General features: G+C 38.7%; 1 protein-coding gene across 1 annotated transcript; it reads right to left on the bottom strand.

The window, feature by feature from the left end:
- Nucleotides 1–15331: 15331 nt before the first annotated feature.
- On the bottom strand, nt 15332–16288 carry LOC100762342 (olfactory receptor 5D18-like). The gene has a single exon (XM_027421128.1). The coding sequence runs from the start codon at nt 16286–16288 to the stop codon at nt 15332–15334; it is 957 nt and encodes a 318-aa protein (XP_027276929.1).
- Between the last annotated feature and the right edge of the window lie 1766 nt (nt 16289–18054).

Raw genomic sequence — 18054 nt, 5'->3', positions numbered from 1 at the left:
AGCTTGAACCCTCTTCCAGAAACAGATGGAAGTAGATGCAGAAGTTCACAAGTAACCAACGGGCCAAGCTACTGGAGTACAATCAAAGTTAGGGAGAAGGAAAAAATATGAACAAAGAAATCAAACAAGCTAGTGAGAGATCACTGACTCAGGTCTGACAAATAGGGAAGCTGCATAACCAAACTAGACTCCCTTAATATAGGTGACAATGGTGTGACTGGGACAATATATGAGGTCACTGGCAGTGGGTCCAAGACCTCACACTAATGTACAAGCTAACTTAATGGAGCCCATTCTAAATGGAATGATACCATGACCAACCTAGACACAGGGTAGTGGGATGGAGAGGTGCCTTGGTCCTGCCTCAACTAGGTGATGGGAATGATTTAGTAGACTTCCTATGGGAGGCCTTACCCTCTCTGTGGAACAAATGGGAGGAGGGTTATTGGAGGGAGTGAGAGGGATTGGAAGGCAAAAAAATAAATTAAGAAAAAGGGGAAAAGAAAAAAAATAATTACTAGTGAGGTCATATTATACTGTCATAACATTATGTGATCTTCTCAACATAAACCAATATCAAATTAAAATTTGGTGTAATCTGAAATAAAGGGAGTTTAGGATAAGTGTAAAATAAATTTTTCTGTAATCATTAAAGTATTTCACATTTTAGTTTTACATTTATTTTTATTTAATCCCATACTTACCATGTTTCTCTCATCATTTTCTTCTAATCCTCAATCCTTCATTTGTATTATATTTTTATATCAAAGATCTCCTCACTTCCAGTGGTCTTCACTCCTTGTCACTAAAATAAGCTGCATGTTATTTGTTAATCACCATCAATTTAATAAGTGACATTAATATAGAACATCACAGGTACAATGGATAATTAGATATTTTTATTAGAAAAAGTATGGCGCCGGGCGTTGGTGGCGCACGCCTTTAATCCCAGCACTTGTTGGGAGTAAAGTTGTGGGCCACCACCACCGATCCATTTAAACATTTTGTGTAATAAGAAAAATTAATGGCTAACATCATGCAAAATATGACAAAAGCTTCAATATTTCCGTTTGAGATAGAACAAGGTAAAATGCGCAGTCAAATATTTTTATAAAATATAATGACATATATATTTTGACATTAGCACACAACATTAAATAGAATTTCCAAAAGCAAACATCTACTTAATGACATAGGAGAGAAGAAAACAATTCTATCCATAAGACATGAAAAAAATAAAGATAAATGTAAATGAAGAAATGAAATAACTAATTTCAATATAAAGAATTGTAGAAGGCAGAAAATAAAGGGAACCATATGCATATTTCATATATTCGTAAGGATAAACATTGGCAAAATGCTTTCCTACTCAGGATAATATACAGATTCAGTGATCATTCTTTCAAAGCACCAATGACAACTTTTATATAACCAAATGTTAATCTAGCACAAAGAATTTATATGGAGACCCATATTATTTCAAGTAATATTGAGCAAAATGGTAAAGCTAGAGGCAAACTCCATGATTCTGAAGTAATACTGCAAAACTCCAGTCATCACAATCATAGACACTTATTTAAAAAAAATAACAAGTAGGAACAAGTCACTTGAAATAAACACAAACATTGATAGTCAAATAATTTATATCAAATTTCTAAAAACATGGATTAAGATCAGTGTTGTTGATAAATGGTGCTGAAAGTGTTATTATGTTCACATGCTCAATAATAGGATTAGTCCTGTTTCAACTATAAAATTAATTTAAACAGACTAATAACTGAATATAAGATACAATAAAATTTTATTTACAAAAACACCATTGAAGATATATTTTAGGACATTGGACTATGAAAGGCATCTCGATTCTTTAAAAAAAGCACAAGGATGAAAGAAAAAATTATTCTCAAATAAAATAGCCTTATAGGAAGAAAGAAAATAAAGTCAGGTTGAAAGGAAGAATTATACAGTGAATGAAAATGCAGTATAGAATGTAAGTTAGTGTCTATAATACATAAGGAACTTAAAATCTCAACAAAGAAAAGAGAAACAAGATTTGAAAATAAACCATATATACATATTAGACAATTATAAAGAGAATACAATGAAATCAACAAAGGCAAAAGAAAAAATTTTCAACATTTCTAATAACTAAGAAGGTACATACATACACGTACATAATGTTCACACTATACTAATGGCTATTATAACAAAACAGAAAAATGCTGGCAATTATTGGATGAATAGTACAGTCTTTCACATTTGATCCCATGAGGACAGATTATATGTTTCAGTAGTCACGACTATCATATAACGCAGTATTTAGACTGCTGAGTTTATCAGAAGGAAGTGGAACCAACCTGCTGACTAGATTGTATACACCAATACCTACTGTATTCACACCATCCAAAGTTTTAAACATAAAGCATAATTCTCTGCTTTATGAAGTGGGTTCTGAAGAATATGGAATACAAGTGATGTATTTACTGTTTGGCCACAAGAAGAATGAAAAGTTGTCAGTGGCAATGATAAGACTAGAATTGGACTTCACATTATTTTTTCACTGAAATGTGCTATCCTGATAAGACAAATATATTGTGATATTTTGATTGTAATGATAGAATTTATTTTTTTTCAACTCACATAATTTGACAGTGGAATGGAAGTGACCAGAGACAGAAACTAAGGAAATAGATGGCGAAATACCAATTTATAGTGAGAGGAGTGGGAAATTCTTGCATACTGGTGCACAGTGGCTAACAAAAACATGTAGTTTGTTTTCAAAGTTCAAATGCTGTGTTTTATTATACACATGATAAATGACAGCTGTTTCAAAAGTGTTATATGTTTCTATTATTTAAAGATAATATAATATATACAGATATTGAACTATTACCTGGTACCATTTATATTACTATGCATAGTTTTATGTATAAGTTAGAGAATAAATAAAAAGTAAACAAACTCATAAATGAAGTAAATTGTTGTCCCTACTCAGTTCATTTCTAAAACTCCATCAGTGTATATACAACACTATCCATCATAGCTGAATTAATTCATAACACATGGTTTTACCCAAAATATCTTTACAAAAAGCCGGTCACTAAAATTTAGAGTCCCACTGATTTTACTCATCATTAGGGACATTTTTAATCATTTCTAAGGTAGGCAATTAGTTAAATATTTATGATGTAGTTTTACATCTCCACTCTGCTGTTGTGGACAGGGCTCCATGATTAAGAGCACCTGTAACTACTCTGGGGATCAGAGTTAATTTTCCATTACCCACACGGGGTATCTTATAGCTACATGTAACTTAAGCTTCAAGATATTTGACATCCTCTCCTGACATCTGTTAGCACCTACACATAAGTCATACACACATGTGCATGCAGACACACACATACACAAACACACACACACACACACACACACACAAAGAGAGAGTGAGAGGGGGAGAGAGAGAGAGAGAGAGAGAGAGAGAGAGAGAGAGTAATAAAAAGAAATTAGTCTTCAACTCTGTAAGGGTGTACAGAGTATACCTGTAGTACTGTAAAACATTGTTTTCAGGGATCCATAGCAATGTACAAGGGTTCAAGAAAACAATGATATTTCTTGTTTGACCATTGTACAACTGTTTGAAGTGCAAAATATACATTGCAAGCTGGGTGTGGTGGTACACAACCTTAGATCCAGCAGAAGCAGTTGGATCTCTGTGAGTAAAAGACCAGGCTAGTCTATACAAATAGTGGGTACAGCAATTGCTAAAATAAAATATTAAAAGCCTTATGCTTGAATGGTATCCTTTGGCATCACATGGTCTGAAGAGCCGAGTGGGAACTTTGAGTAAATCAGTAAAATGACATTCATCACATTTGCTTAGCACCAAAATACAGACCTTTAGTCAAGTAAGCATATGCCACTCTTTCTCATTTCATAATAGGTTTTCCTTTAAAAAATATTATGAATTCAAACACGTTGGATATTAAAATCAAAATATATTCCAAATGTAAAATATTCACACAAAGACAGAATTTCCTGTTACAATCTTTTCAATTATGCCCTTGCTAATGACACAATATTGTTCCACATTAAAACAGTCCTACATGCTAAGTAAGCCATTCCTTTAAAGACAATTGCAAATTCTTGCAAACAATTCAAAAAAGGACCATATTTCAAAGTAGCAAGGATTTGAGCTGAGCATTGGTGCTCTTAGTGGAGCCTTGAAGCTATATTTTATGCACATTTTATGTACTGAACACCTAACTTTCTACTTCAGGGATTCAGACCCTGGAGAATCCTTACAGTTCATCGCCATCTGAAACAAGAACAATTAGGAGGAACTCCCTCATCTCTTATTAAGAACATAGTATCTTCCAAATCATTACTATACTGATATTCATGTGTGAAAACAAACAACAAAATTAACACCTCTGTCTGTGTGATCCTCATGTTTTTTTTTTTTTTTATTTTTATTCTGGTTTGTTTGTTTGCTTCTTTAGTTTGCCTGTTTGTTTGTTTTCAAAAAAAGAGAGAAAGAAAGGGTTTAGAGTTCAGTGAATGGGGATTTGGGGAAGACCAGGTGGGAGCTCTGGGAAGGAAAGCCATAATCAAAATATATTGTATGAAGAAGTTATTTTCAATAAAATATTTAAAGAGAAGATAAACAGTTTATATTTTAATGAAAGTTGCTCTTCTAAGAAAAATACAAATCTTTATTGCTATAGCAACAGTCTAACAAATTTGTCTTTGCCAAAGGACAGCTATTGATTTCACCATTTTTTCAATTTCTTTTTTTCCATTTTGCATATTGCATATTCCGTAGTAGATAGGTACATGCACAAAGAGGAAAAAAAAGATATTAGACTCCCGTGGGAAAGAGAAAATCTCTTAAGTATTTTCTATTTGGGAAAATATTTCTCAAAATACACTACATTGCTAATTATCATTCTGCAAAAGTTGGCAGAATTGCATGATGTTGTATGTCAGCAAGCTCCATGTTGTGCTGACAATAGCTTCTTCTTCAAAAGTATCATTTATTGTTCTTTTAACTGATACATTCCATAAACTGTGGGCATGTTTTATGTACAAAACCTCAAGGGAAAGAAGAGAAGAAATTCAGAAGAAAATGATATTGTATTGAAAATATTTTTTAAGAAGGAAGGCAGGACAGGTGTTAAAAGAATCAGTCGATAGATCCATTCTAATATTGACACTTTTATGGATGAAGGGAGAAACCCTGGGAGAGATGACTGGAATTGTGGAACATTTCCAGGGTGAGGTATAAACCTAGTGCAATGGAAACTCCCAGGAATCTACAATGGTGACCCTAGTCTAAACTCCTATAAATGGGTGTCCCGCGCAATCGCCTCGCCAGCAAGAACCACACAGGACACTCGGATCCTTCTGCAGTAAAGCTTTAATGCGTCTTGAGAGGAGAGCATAAGCTTACCAGAGCGGAGACCCCGAGCCAAGAATCCTGTCCCCTAATAAAGGCTGGCAGCCGCCGCCTGGGACGTGTCACTCTATGATTGGCTGAAGCTCATCAGGCCATATAACGCCACGGAATAGGCAGAGATCAAGGAATGGAAAATTACCCAGCGCCTGCGCAATAATCTTGTTTACATTCAGTGCCTGCAGGCGCCATCATTGTAATGGAGAATGCAGGGATGGCTCCCTACATCTCCCCATTTTTTATTAATTAATGATAAGGCTTTATATTTTTACAAGCAAATAGGTCACCCATATGTTGAGGGATAGAGGCAGATGTTGTACCTTCCCAATCAAACATTAAGACTGTGTACAAGAGTCGCCATCAGGCTGTTAGCTTGACCTGAAGTGCTCTCGACCTGTCCTCTGCCGTTTTTCTGGGAAAGGGAGACTAGGGCAGGCAACCCTTATGCAGGACAACATGCCTCCCAGAGAAGCCTGCATACTGGGCAATTCTCTGTGTGATGCCTTGCTCAACATCCCTCATGGGCTGCTCAAACCAGACACTCTACCCTGTGCAATGAGCCTAGGCTCCGGGTGTGCAAGAGCTGTCTGGCCTGTGGCCTATTGCTTAAGCATAGTTAGCCAAATATCAGTGGAAGCCCCTTGTTCTAAAGCTACAAGTGCTTGGGCGATAACCACCTTGTCTCTCTTAGTTTGAGCCCTGAGCCTACAGACCAGCCAGAGAAGCAACACCAATCCGAAGCAAACGGCTGCACCAAACAATCCCATCCCCACCCATTAAGCGATCTATGATGACAATCTCTCCGTCAAGGACAGGAGTTAATCTGGATAATAGTGGCTCTCAACTCCCGGGGAGAGGGTGGAGTTCTGACTTTTGAGGGTCCAAAGGGGCTCTTCGTGTGAGTCTTTCCGGGATCCATAGGGGATTCTCTTCATCCTGTGGAAAAACACATATAGCTCCCCTGGATCTTATGAGAATAGGATCCAGGCCTCTCCAAAGACCAGTTAAGATATCTTTCCATTTTACCATTTCCTTTGGCCTTTCAGGTTCTGAGGTGTGGCGCTTGGCCACAGTATGGCCCCGAGCGTCAATGTTTATGAGGCTTTCCCCAGGCATTCCAGGCCTCCAAGAAGTGTTGAATAACATGCACAGCCTTTTTCCCTATCAAAGACTGGGAAAGCCATCTGTAATTTTCTCCGCTCCTCTAATGGTAAAAAGGAGTCGGTACCAAATAATGGGGGTGTTGATGGAAGTACACCCGCTGGATTAACAGGCGACGGCCTCATATTTGCTTTCATTTTTCTATCAGGGTGGTATCTGTCTTGCTCTAGCTCTGTTTCCTCGCTAGAGTCTAAAATCTCAGAGTCTGAGTTGCTCAGCTCCAAGGCCTCTAGTTTCATTGTAGGGCAGAGGCTAGGTTTTGAGTCTTTATTTCTCTTAAGTTTACCGGGGTGTGACCGGTTATTCCCTATTTTCTCTCCCCCTTTTTTTGTATCCTGGGGAGGGCCTTTTTCCTTAGACATGTCCTTCCTTTTTTGAGCTCCTAATCTCTCATCTCGTTCGGTTTCTGATATATTATCCTGTACCTCTTTAAGCGTTTTTTTGATTCTCTGCTACCATGGGACGGCAAGCCTCAATCTCTAGACAGTTTTTAATTAGGTCTCTCTGTTTTGAAGAGCCCATTATGCTGGAGGCCACCTGGGGTAAGCTTGGTCACGAACTGGAACACCAGCCATGGTGGGCATAATATATGACCAATGTGAACAAAAGAAGAATAAAGACTAGAATTAAGGCTTTTCCATCCCATAGTGGTGACAAATTAAAAACAAAGTCAAAAAAGAAGGTGTCAGAATAAAGCATACCTCTCCGAACTTACCACCCTGCAGATCTGAATCCGCCCCGTTAGAGGGGTCTCCGCAGTGCCGGCGATGTTAACAAGTTCCCGGGTTTCGGCACCAGATGTCCCGCGCAATCGCCTTGCCAGCAAGAACCACACAGGACACTCGGATCCTTCTGCAGTAAAGCTTTAATGCGTCTTGAGAGGAGAGCATAAGCTTACCAGAGCGGAGACCCCGAGCCAAGAATCCTGTCCCCTAATAAAGGCTGGCAGCCGCCGCCTGGGACGTGTCACCCTATGATTGGCTGCAGCTCATCAGGCCATATAACGCCACAGAATAGGCAGAGATCAAGGAATGGAAAATTACCCAGCGCCTGCGCAATAATCTTGATTGCATTCAGTGCCTGCAGGCGCCATCATTGTAATGGAGAATGCAGGGACGGCTCCCTACAAATGGGCATATAGAGCTTGAACAAAACATCTTCTATAACAAGGAAAGACTTCTAGTGTAGGGATTGGGACATCAATACAGCCACAATACTTCTGCCCACAAATTGTCCTCCCTGCAGGATGTACTGTGGTAAAGGTGGAGCAGAATTTGTGAGAATGGCCAACCAATGACTGACCCAACTTGAGACCCATGAAAGAAGAGAGTCCACAACTGACATTTTTTGGATGACTCAGACACAGAGGCTGGACAGCCCAGAGACCTATGATAGAATAGATGCAACTGGCCCCAAAAAGGAAAATAAAAGTCATAGATTGGCACCTAGACCAAATGTCATCCTAGAGGTTTCATCCAGCAATTAATGAGAGCAGATGCAGAGACCCAAGTTCCAGGAATCCTGTGGCAGAAAAGCAAAGTTTGTAGGACCCTGAGGGACCAACGGCATTGTTATGGTAGCCCCTGGCATTCTTAAATCCAGAGTCTAGAATATTATGGTGGAAGATCCACCCAAGGCCCCCTCTCCCATCTCCCTCCAAACACTGCTGCATCTCAGAAAACCTGCCAAATGATACTCAAGACCTCTTCCACAAGGTATGTAAACTGTCCCCCAGAGAACAGACTGTGTTCATGTCTTTTCTCTGCGGGAGCTGAAAGGCCACCTGGGAGTTCTGTATCCATTAAACATGGACTTTTTTCTAATTTGATTTGATTTGGTCTGATCTGGATTGCTGCATCGAAATTTTTCATATGGAGGTCCCACTGAAAGGGCTGTTTTTACCCCAAAAGCCAGGGCCACATGGTGGGAAAAGTCCCTTTCCCCCCACACCTGCTCTCCACCAGGCTAGACCAGCTTTCAACTGAGTAACTTGTCCTTTGTAAGTCATTACCTTAGAGGTCAGGGCCTCCTGACATTTTGGGGGTGTCCTGCCAAAGATGCAGCCATGTCAGGTCCCCAACCTGTTACTGGGACAAGGACCTGCTTTGTTTAGTGGGAACCCTTCTTCAAGGGAATATCACATACCCCCTGTTTTTGTTCCAAGACCTACCACAGTGGATGTATTGCATTAGTCTTTGGGCTCAGACATAGACTTGTGAAAAGGGCACGTGCCATTTACAGCTAGATCCCCAAATGCCCTTGCACTGTCTTTTACATGATCTTTTTAAATTGGGGCTATCTGACACCATCTGTCTTGAATGCCTGATTTCTCTGTGTACTAAGGCCTGGCTTCAATATGCCCCTGACAATGGGACACGATGGCTGCCTGAGAGAAGTATTGAATTTTTCATCCTCCTTGATCTTGAAATTTTTTGCTCGCTTGAAGACAAGTGAACAGAACCACCATATGTCCCTGGTTTTTGGATACTGCACTTCTGCCCTTCCCTCAGTAGCCAGTGTCTCAAGTACTGGTCTTGTTGGCTAAAATCAAGGTGATTCCAGATTCCTGCCTATCTGGGAACTGTGACCCTGAAAATTCCCCCCGACCTTGCTGACCCAGACACTGGCACCCTCTCCCAATCATCCCAAACCATGCCTGCCCAACCCCATTGCATGTTCCATTAAGTGGCCCACATTCCTCTCATTCTTCCCCCTTTCTACTTCTTCCCCCTTCCTTTCTCTCCAGGACAAAGGTCAAGTAATGACTTCCTTATCTTTTCCCACCTTCCTCTTTACCCTTTCCTCTTACCACTCCTCCCTACCCTTCCATGTCACCCCCTTGTCTCCCTGTACACATTGACTTAGCCTCCCCAGCAGACAGTCCTGGCCATCCATTTCATTTCTCAGTCAGTGCTAGATATTAGAAAGCAATTTTAAAAGGTTGATGAGGCATCCCCAAACTCCCATACAGGAATTGGTGAAATGGCTTTTAAAGTTTTCAATGCTCGAGAAAAGGCAGTGGGGTCCTCCCAACAGAAAGCCATGCTCCAAGCCTGAGCCTTAGCAGCTGCCCTGAGGCCACAAGGGTTACAAGAGAATTTGACCACTATGTGGCTCAATCCCTCTAGAGATCAACCCAAGTCAACTCCACCAGAAGCCTGCTACAAATGAGGACAGGATGGTCATTTGGCAAGATATTGCCTAGACCTTCAGCTGTCAGCCTGGACATTGGAAATGAGAATGACCCCCTCCCCCATGCAGGCTGGTCCTCTAAGCCACACCACAGAGGTCCAGCCTTACCAACACTGGCAGCTGAGACTATGCCAGCCTTCGAACTACTCAGCCTGGCAGAAGACTGATACAGCTCAGACTTGGTGACTCCCATTGCCCTCTCCAAGCCTAGGGTAAAACTGCAGGTAGTAAACAAGTCCATTACTTTTCTTTTGGACATGGGAGCTACCTATTCTTATTTGACCTTTCACTCGGGTTCCACAGTTCCCTCTCCAATTCCTGTCATGGGGATGGATGGGATCCCTTCCTTTCCATTTCAGTAAAACCTGGGACAGCTTTAGCTGAAAAATCTGTCTCACTTCTACTCATTTACTCTTCCCTCAGATCTGATAACATATGATGACTGATAACTCATTAGTTCATTAAGTTAAGTTTCCTGGTAAAAGTACAGACAGGTGTGCCTTTTTTACAGTTCTCGTAGTCAGGAATTAACAGGTTTCAGATGTAACTTCAGAGGTTCAGGGATTTAAATTTCCTCTGTGTTCTAAAAATGTTCATGTCCTTTATCCTAAAGCCATAGCCTTTTGCGATGTCACCAAGATGTAAATCTTGTTCCAGCTGTCTTACAGATACCTGCAATTTCCTGGGGAAAGTTGTGCTTCTGTATGAAGAAATCCCATTTTACCCCACCCATTCTTGAATGTATCTTTCAGGTTCACTCCTCCTGCCTGGGCCAAGGTCAACCCACAAAGGGTCCTCCAGATACACCAGCACCTTCACCACCAGCACCTGCGACTTCAACATTAGTACCACCTTGGTAACTAAAGCACTCACCATACAAGCGTGATCATTTGAATTTGAATTCCCAGAACCCACACACATACAAACAAAAACAAAAACAAAAACAGGGGTTGTGTGATGTTTTTCATCTGTTGCAAAAAAGATTTCCTTGACAGCAGGTGAAAAGCAATACTGAGATTGGAAGAGAACACCAATTGACTACTCAAGACCTGGAAACATAGAAACATGTAACATTATACAGACTGATTGGGTTGTATTTATATTTTTAGGAATATATATGCATATCCATATACATATGTGCATGCACAACAATTAATGAAAGCGAGACAATAGATTTGAAAGAAAGCAGGGAGGTGCTTAGGACCAGGCTTTGAGTGAGGTGTGCTGCTTTGCACTGTTGTTATAGCAGTGTTCCATGGGTGAGATGAAAGAGGATATATCATTATTTCCAAACTATGGCATTTAATGTAAAATAATAACATTTAAAAATAATGTCTGAAGACAATTTAAACTATGAATATTCTAATTCACCTGATATTATTGTAATACAGTGCACACATTTGTTCATATGTGACACCTTCTTCATTAAACACACTGAAGTTTTGGTGCTACTTTTAAATAACTTTAAGATCCATGTTAAACTATAAAGACTCTTTCACTAACACCTGAAAGTTATTTAATAATCCTCTGATTCCACAATGCTCACACTGATTCCATTTAGCTGCACATTCCACAGCCTACTAACCTATGGCATAAATGTTTTACTTACTTCTTCAAGTCTTTACCGATTCAGTGAATTCACAGGCAGAGTATTGTGATCTCCTCCACTGTTCAATTAAGTAGTCTCAGCTAACTCAACCAACTGCAAGAAAGTGAGGAGATGATCTTCATGTATCCAGAGAGAAAAGAGGCTATGCTATAACATCCCTGTACCACAGGTATTGATTACTTGTCTTGTTCTTTCCAAAAGGTACTTTACAAAGCCACTTAAGAAAGGAAAGCTTTGTTTTAGTTCATAGTTCCAAGGTTAAGTCTGTCATGGCAGAAGCAGACTGAGTAAATGCTGGTGCTCAGATAGTTTTCACCTTTTCATACAGTCCAGAACAATGTACTGGGGAATGGTACTGCCTATCTTAATCAACCTAATCCAGACAATCCCTCATATGGTCACAGACTAACTTAATCTAGATAATGGGACACAAGTGTGTCTAGAGGCTTGTTTTCTCTGTAATTAAAAACACTGCCAGTATAACAATATTGAACATTCCTCCACGATTACTGATTTGTACTTTAAGATCACCACACTCCTTCTTTTGGGGATTACACACAGGAATTTACTTAAAACATAGCATGCAAACAAATACATCCCAGCTTTTTCAAGGATGATTTTGATATTTCCAAAACTCCATTATTACTGTTTTAAATAAAGAGCAGTGGGCAAAGGTGCTTTAAGCAAGGTCACACAGGCATATTAGAGGTTCACAGATCAAGTTATCAAACTCTCAAATTCCAAACTTCTATAAATATTCACAGCTACTTCAGTAAATTCTTAATATAATAATTTACCATTGAATATTCTTGGGGATTATATTTGTTTGCTTTTATCAACTAAAATATGCTGACCTAACAATATTTGTGTTATGCTACAAGCTGAGTAAAATATAATTATACTACATCATATTATTTTTTAAATTGAATATAAGTATAAAATAGCATCAATCAAATTTTCAGTTAATAATACACAACCAATAAATGTATGGGCACCAATGGCAAAACATAAAATGATCATGAATTTGTGAAATAAGAACAATATTCTTCTTATGGTATATGGAAAGAAAATATATTTCATAACACCAAATAGAATTTGATAACAGGTTCTGAGCACCAAATATAAGAGCAATTTCTTTATGTTTAGGTTGTGAGTCTACCATTAAAAAAATGAATTGTTATTTTTTTAAAAATATTTTCAGAAAATATTCTGCTCACCCTTTTCTACTCCTTCAACTCCTTCCAAACCCTCCCTACTTCCCATCCCATTCATTCAAATTCACTTCAATTTTCTGTTTTTAAATAAATCTAATAATTTATTTATTTGTTCATTTATTCATTTTACATGCAGTTTCCCCTCCCTCCTCTCTCATTCCATTCTCCCAACCCCCTTCTGTTCCAATACCCCAATCCACTCCTCCTCTATGTCTGTTTAGGAAAGGGCAGGTCTACCATGAATATCAACTAACATGGCATATCAAGATACATTAAAACTAAGCACCTCCCCATGTATTAAGGCTAGGCAAGGAGAACAAGTATGAAGAGGAGGATCCCAAAAAACAGTAGAAGTGTCTGAGACAGCCCCTGTTCACATTGTTAGAAGTCCCACAAGAACACCAAGCTACACAAAGCATATGCAGAGGCTTAGGTCAGTCCTATGCAGGCTCCTTGGTTGTTGATTCCATTGCTGTGAGCCCCTAGCAGCCAGATTATTTGATTCTGTCAGTTTTGTTATGGTCCTCTCAGTCCTTCCTCCCCCTCTTCTGCATGATTTCCTGAGTTCTGCCTAATATTTGGTTGTAGGTCTGCATGTCTTTCCATCAGTTGCTGGTTGAAGTCCCTCTGATGACAATTAAGCTAGACACCAATCTATGTGTATTGTGAAATATGGTTAGGTATCATTACATTGACATTTTGTTCTATCCATTCATGTTTGGTTCTATGCTAGGTCTCTGGGTCATTTACCCTGTGGACCTCGGAGCTCCAGGCAATGTCAGGGTTAGGATTATTCTAGTGTCATGTGTTTTAGGCTAGAAGAGTCATTGGTTGGGCACTCAACGATCTCTCTCTGTTTAGAAAAGAAACAAACCTAGATTATCTGGGGTTGTGCATTGAAGCCTGGGTATCCTTTGCTTAATGTCTAATATCCACTTATGACTGAGTACATACCATGTTTTTCTTTCTGTGTCTTGGTTACATCACTCAGGGTGGTTTCTTCCAGTTCCATCCATTTGCCTTTGAATTCCAAGATGCCATTGTTTATTAATAGAGTAGTACTCCATTGTGTATTTGTACCACATTTTCTTTATCCATTCTCCAGTTGTGTGGCATCTAGGTTGTTTCCAGGTTCTGGCTATTACAAATAATGATGCTATGAACATAATTAAGCAAATGTCTTTGTGGCATGAATTTGCATCTTTGGGTATATGCCCAAGAGTGGTATTGCTGGGTCTTTAGGTAGACTGACTCCCAATTTTCTGAGAAACTGCCATTCTGATTTTCGAAGTCGTTTTATAAGTTTGCACTCCCACCAGAAATGGATGAGGACCCTATGAGAGATATAAATGGACCCTCCCATCCAAGATCTCCTGAGCAAATTGGGAGTATGGGAGGAGGGAGAAGGATGTAAGGAAGAGAGGAGAAGAGAACGGGTAAGGGGAGGAGAAGAAGGGGAAGGAAGAGAAGGGGTTGGGGAAGGATAGATAAGGAGAGAAAAGAAAGGGATACTTTGATAAAGGGAACCATTAATGGGTTAATGAGAAACTTGACACAAGGGGGATGGATGATCCCCCACTAAGAGTCTAAGCAATACTGAAGAGGATACCTTAAATGCCTTTCCCCTAAAATGAGATTGATGACTATCTTAAATGTCATCAATGAGCTATCATCCAATAGCTGATGAAAGCAGAAGCAGGGATGCTCAGCTAAGAATGAGGCCAAACTCCTGAAGTCCAATTTTAGAGAGCAGGGAGTGATAATATGAGCAAAGGGGTCGTGACCATGTTGGAGAAACCCACAGAAACAGCTGACCTGAGCAAGTGGGAACTCAATGATTCCAGACTGACAGCAGAGAACCTGCATAAGACCGAACTAAGCCCCCTGAATATGTGTGTCAGTTGTGGGACTTGGGCAGTCTATGGGGCTGCTGGCAGTGGAACCAGTATTTATAACCGGGTGGTAAGATACCAGCACTACTCCACTATTGTTCTGCTCAGGAATTAAATGGTTATGTCTCTTAAGTTATTTTATTTTAATGAAAGTAAACATGAAGGTAAATATTATTTTGCTGAAAACATTTATTTTCAAAAGTACACTGGGATTCTATTACAACACTGTCATCTATGTGGAAAGGTCAACAGACATGTACATTTTTAGAAATGATAAGAGATGTGTATTATTAATGAGGATGCCAAAAATAGATTACTGTTAAATCTTGAGAATAACTTCATTGTGATGGCCACTCTTAAGGGGCAAGAAGATGAGATCTACTTTAGTATTGTGAATCCTGCCATGGAAAGAGAAATGTTTAAGAAGGATAAAGAAATAAATATATTTTCTTGTTGGTTAATTAATGAGTTAGACTCATTTATGATTCACTGCTGAGGAATAGACCCTGGGAGAGAATGCAAGATCCAAGATGCAATTTAGTAGTATTGTTTTGTGTCACTAGATAAGTGATTTAAGTGATATTACAATAAAATAAACAATTAATTGATTTCACTTTTGCTTCAATATTCATTAAGTTGAGGTATACTATATTGTTATCTTGATTGGTGAGACATATGGACAGTAGTTCTCCCTCTCTCTCTCTCTCTCTCTCTCTCTCTCTCTCTCTCTCTCTCACACACACACACACACACAAACACACACACGCACACACACACACACACACACACACACACACACACACACACACAATTATGTCAAGTGAGAGTGCAGTTTGGACCTGATAAGTTTCATGACTGTCTCTTTCACATCTTTATTTCTAAGGCTGTAGATAAGGGGGTTCAGCATGGGGATCATGACTGTATAAAGAGCAGTGGCAACTTTGACAAAGAGCCGTGAACTATTTGAGTTGGGCACACAATATAGGAGAAGTATGATCCCATGAAAGATTGTGATGGCAGTCAGGTGGGAGGTACAGGTGGAGAAGGCTTTTCGTAGTCCTCCTTTGGAAGGCATCTTAATAATAGTAACAACTATGAACACATATGAGGCTAAAGTGATCAGGACACTAGAAGACTCACTGAATATAGAAATGACTAAACATGTCATCTGGCTAAAGGAGGAGTCAGAACACGATACAGAGATGACAGCAGAGTACTCACAGCCAAAGTGATTAATGATGCCATATTCACAATAAGATAGCTGTAAAAGAGTGTATATGAGTATCACAGCACATAATCCACCCAACAAGTAAGTACCAGCTACTAGTAGAGCACAGAACTTATGAGGCATTACAACTGTGTAGAGCAGGGGATTACAAACAGCTACAAACCTGTCATAGGCCATCACTGCTAACATGAACATCTCTGTAATCACAAATGTACAAATGAAGAAGAATTGTGCCATGCATCCTCTGAAAGAAATGGTTCTGTCTTCCATAACCAAGATCTGCAAAAGTTTGGGTGTAAAGACACTAGAATAACATATATCCAAAAATGAAAGATGGCTGAGAAAAAAGTACATGGGCGTATGAAGTTTGGGATTGATCCTTATAACCACAATTATGCCCAGGTTGCCCATCAAAGTCACTGAGTAGATGGTCAAGAACAGGAGGAATAGAAGTATTTGGAGCTGTGGATATTCTGAGAAGCCCACCAAGATGAATGTAGTAACAGAACTCTGGTTCATCAGTTGATGTGACAGCATCATTCAGATTATGAAAGTTGAAAAATGAAAATGAAATTTAACAGAACTTGAGAGAGTAGAGTGGTAGGAATTCAGGTGAGGCTCATCAAGAAATATGAAGTCAGATATAGGCATATTAAATTCATAAGTGTTCTGATTCACTTTTGGTTCTTACGTGGCTGATCAGTGATTAGCAATGAAGGCAATGTCCTTTGTTCTCTACTATTGTATTTTTCTTGTCTGGAATTAAAATGTAGTACCCATCATTATTATTCTTTGAGAACTATGGTTTATGTTTATAGACATATGGTAATTATATATGCATTTATTTGATGCTAGAGTACTTCATGATGAAACCATGACATTAAAGACATATAATAAAGTTCTTCAAGAACTAAGAAAATTACAGTGTCCATAAGTTCAAGTTAGAGAAGGTCTGTGCATACTAAATACACAGTATATGGCTCTGGATGTAAAACATGACACTAAGTAGAAGGATTTTGGAATAGTCTTCAAACGTTCACATTTCCTACCTTTTGTTCATTTTCACTCATGTGTTCATAGCACATTGCATTAAAGGAGAACATAACCATCTATAAGTTAGAAATTAGAGATTAAAGTAAACCTAAATATTTTAGCATTAAAAGTCTATTTTCAGTAATACATACAATATTTAACTTGAAACATTTGGAAATGCTTTAGTGATCTGGTCAATGAAGAGCATGTCCAGAGAGAAAATGAATGATATTCAAGTGCAAATGATGTTCCTGTTGTATTGTTCTGTGTCCCCCAAATATTGGATAATAATTACAATTGCATATGTTGAATATGTAGAGAACTGACACAACTCTTGAACTTGTCTGTAACAACAAATAATTTCCCATAATTCCTGTCACTATTGATGCTAATAGTAGACCATTATCTATACCATCTAATGTCCATGACATGGTACCTTATTGGAACTCTGAGTGTTATACAATCAGTCACATGTGTTGATGAAAATCTTATCTATGAACTTATATCATTTCTACTGCCCTATTACTACACAATTTGAGAAGCCTCCAATAATAATCTGCTACCACTACAAATATCTTTGATACCATCATATCCATTATGGTTCTTGAAGACAAACCATCCAGAATATTTACAAAAATGTTACTTAAATGATATGTCAATGTTTACATCATTTAAACATGAAACAAAAGAAAAGTTATAAAGCTGTATCTTGTCTCCTTTTAGATTAAGGACTAAGATTCACTTTTGGGTTTATCTGTGCACTGATGCTTCCCTTGCCAGTGTTAGGTTATAAATTGTTTTCCTTGCTTTTCCACTATTCTCTGGTGGTTAATGATTACCCTGTTCACATGGCTGTTGGAAAGTACTCTGCAGTCAATGACCAACAAATCAAAGGGATAACATTACCAATCACATGTCATTACCAATCAAATATCATTTTCCGAGGGCTTTTTTTTTTTTTTTTTTTTTTTTTTGGTTTTTCAAGACAGAGTTTCCCTGTGACTTTGGAGGCTGTCCTGGAACTAGATGTTATAGACCAGGCTGGTCTCAAACTCACAGAGATCCACCTGCCTCTACCTCCCGAGTGCTGGGATTAAAGGCATGCTCCACCAATGCCCGGCTCAAATATCATTTTCATTAAGGGTCCTTTGCTCAGTTGATAATCATAAAGACACTATTTCCTGTTTTGATATAATTTTATAAAATGCACAAATTAATATTGGTTTTCATGGACTCCACTGAATCATGGAGAAGGACATAAACAAAATATTTTA

This window comes from Cricetulus griseus, chromosome 6 (assembly GCF_003668045.3).
Source record: "Cricetulus griseus strain 17A/GY chromosome 6, alternate assembly CriGri-PICRH-1.0, whole genome shotgun sequence".
In the NCBI taxonomy this organism is placed as follows: Eukaryota; Metazoa; Chordata; class Mammalia; order Rodentia; family Cricetidae; genus Cricetulus; species Cricetulus griseus.
This window is presented reverse-complemented; position numbering and strand designations above follow the sequence as displayed.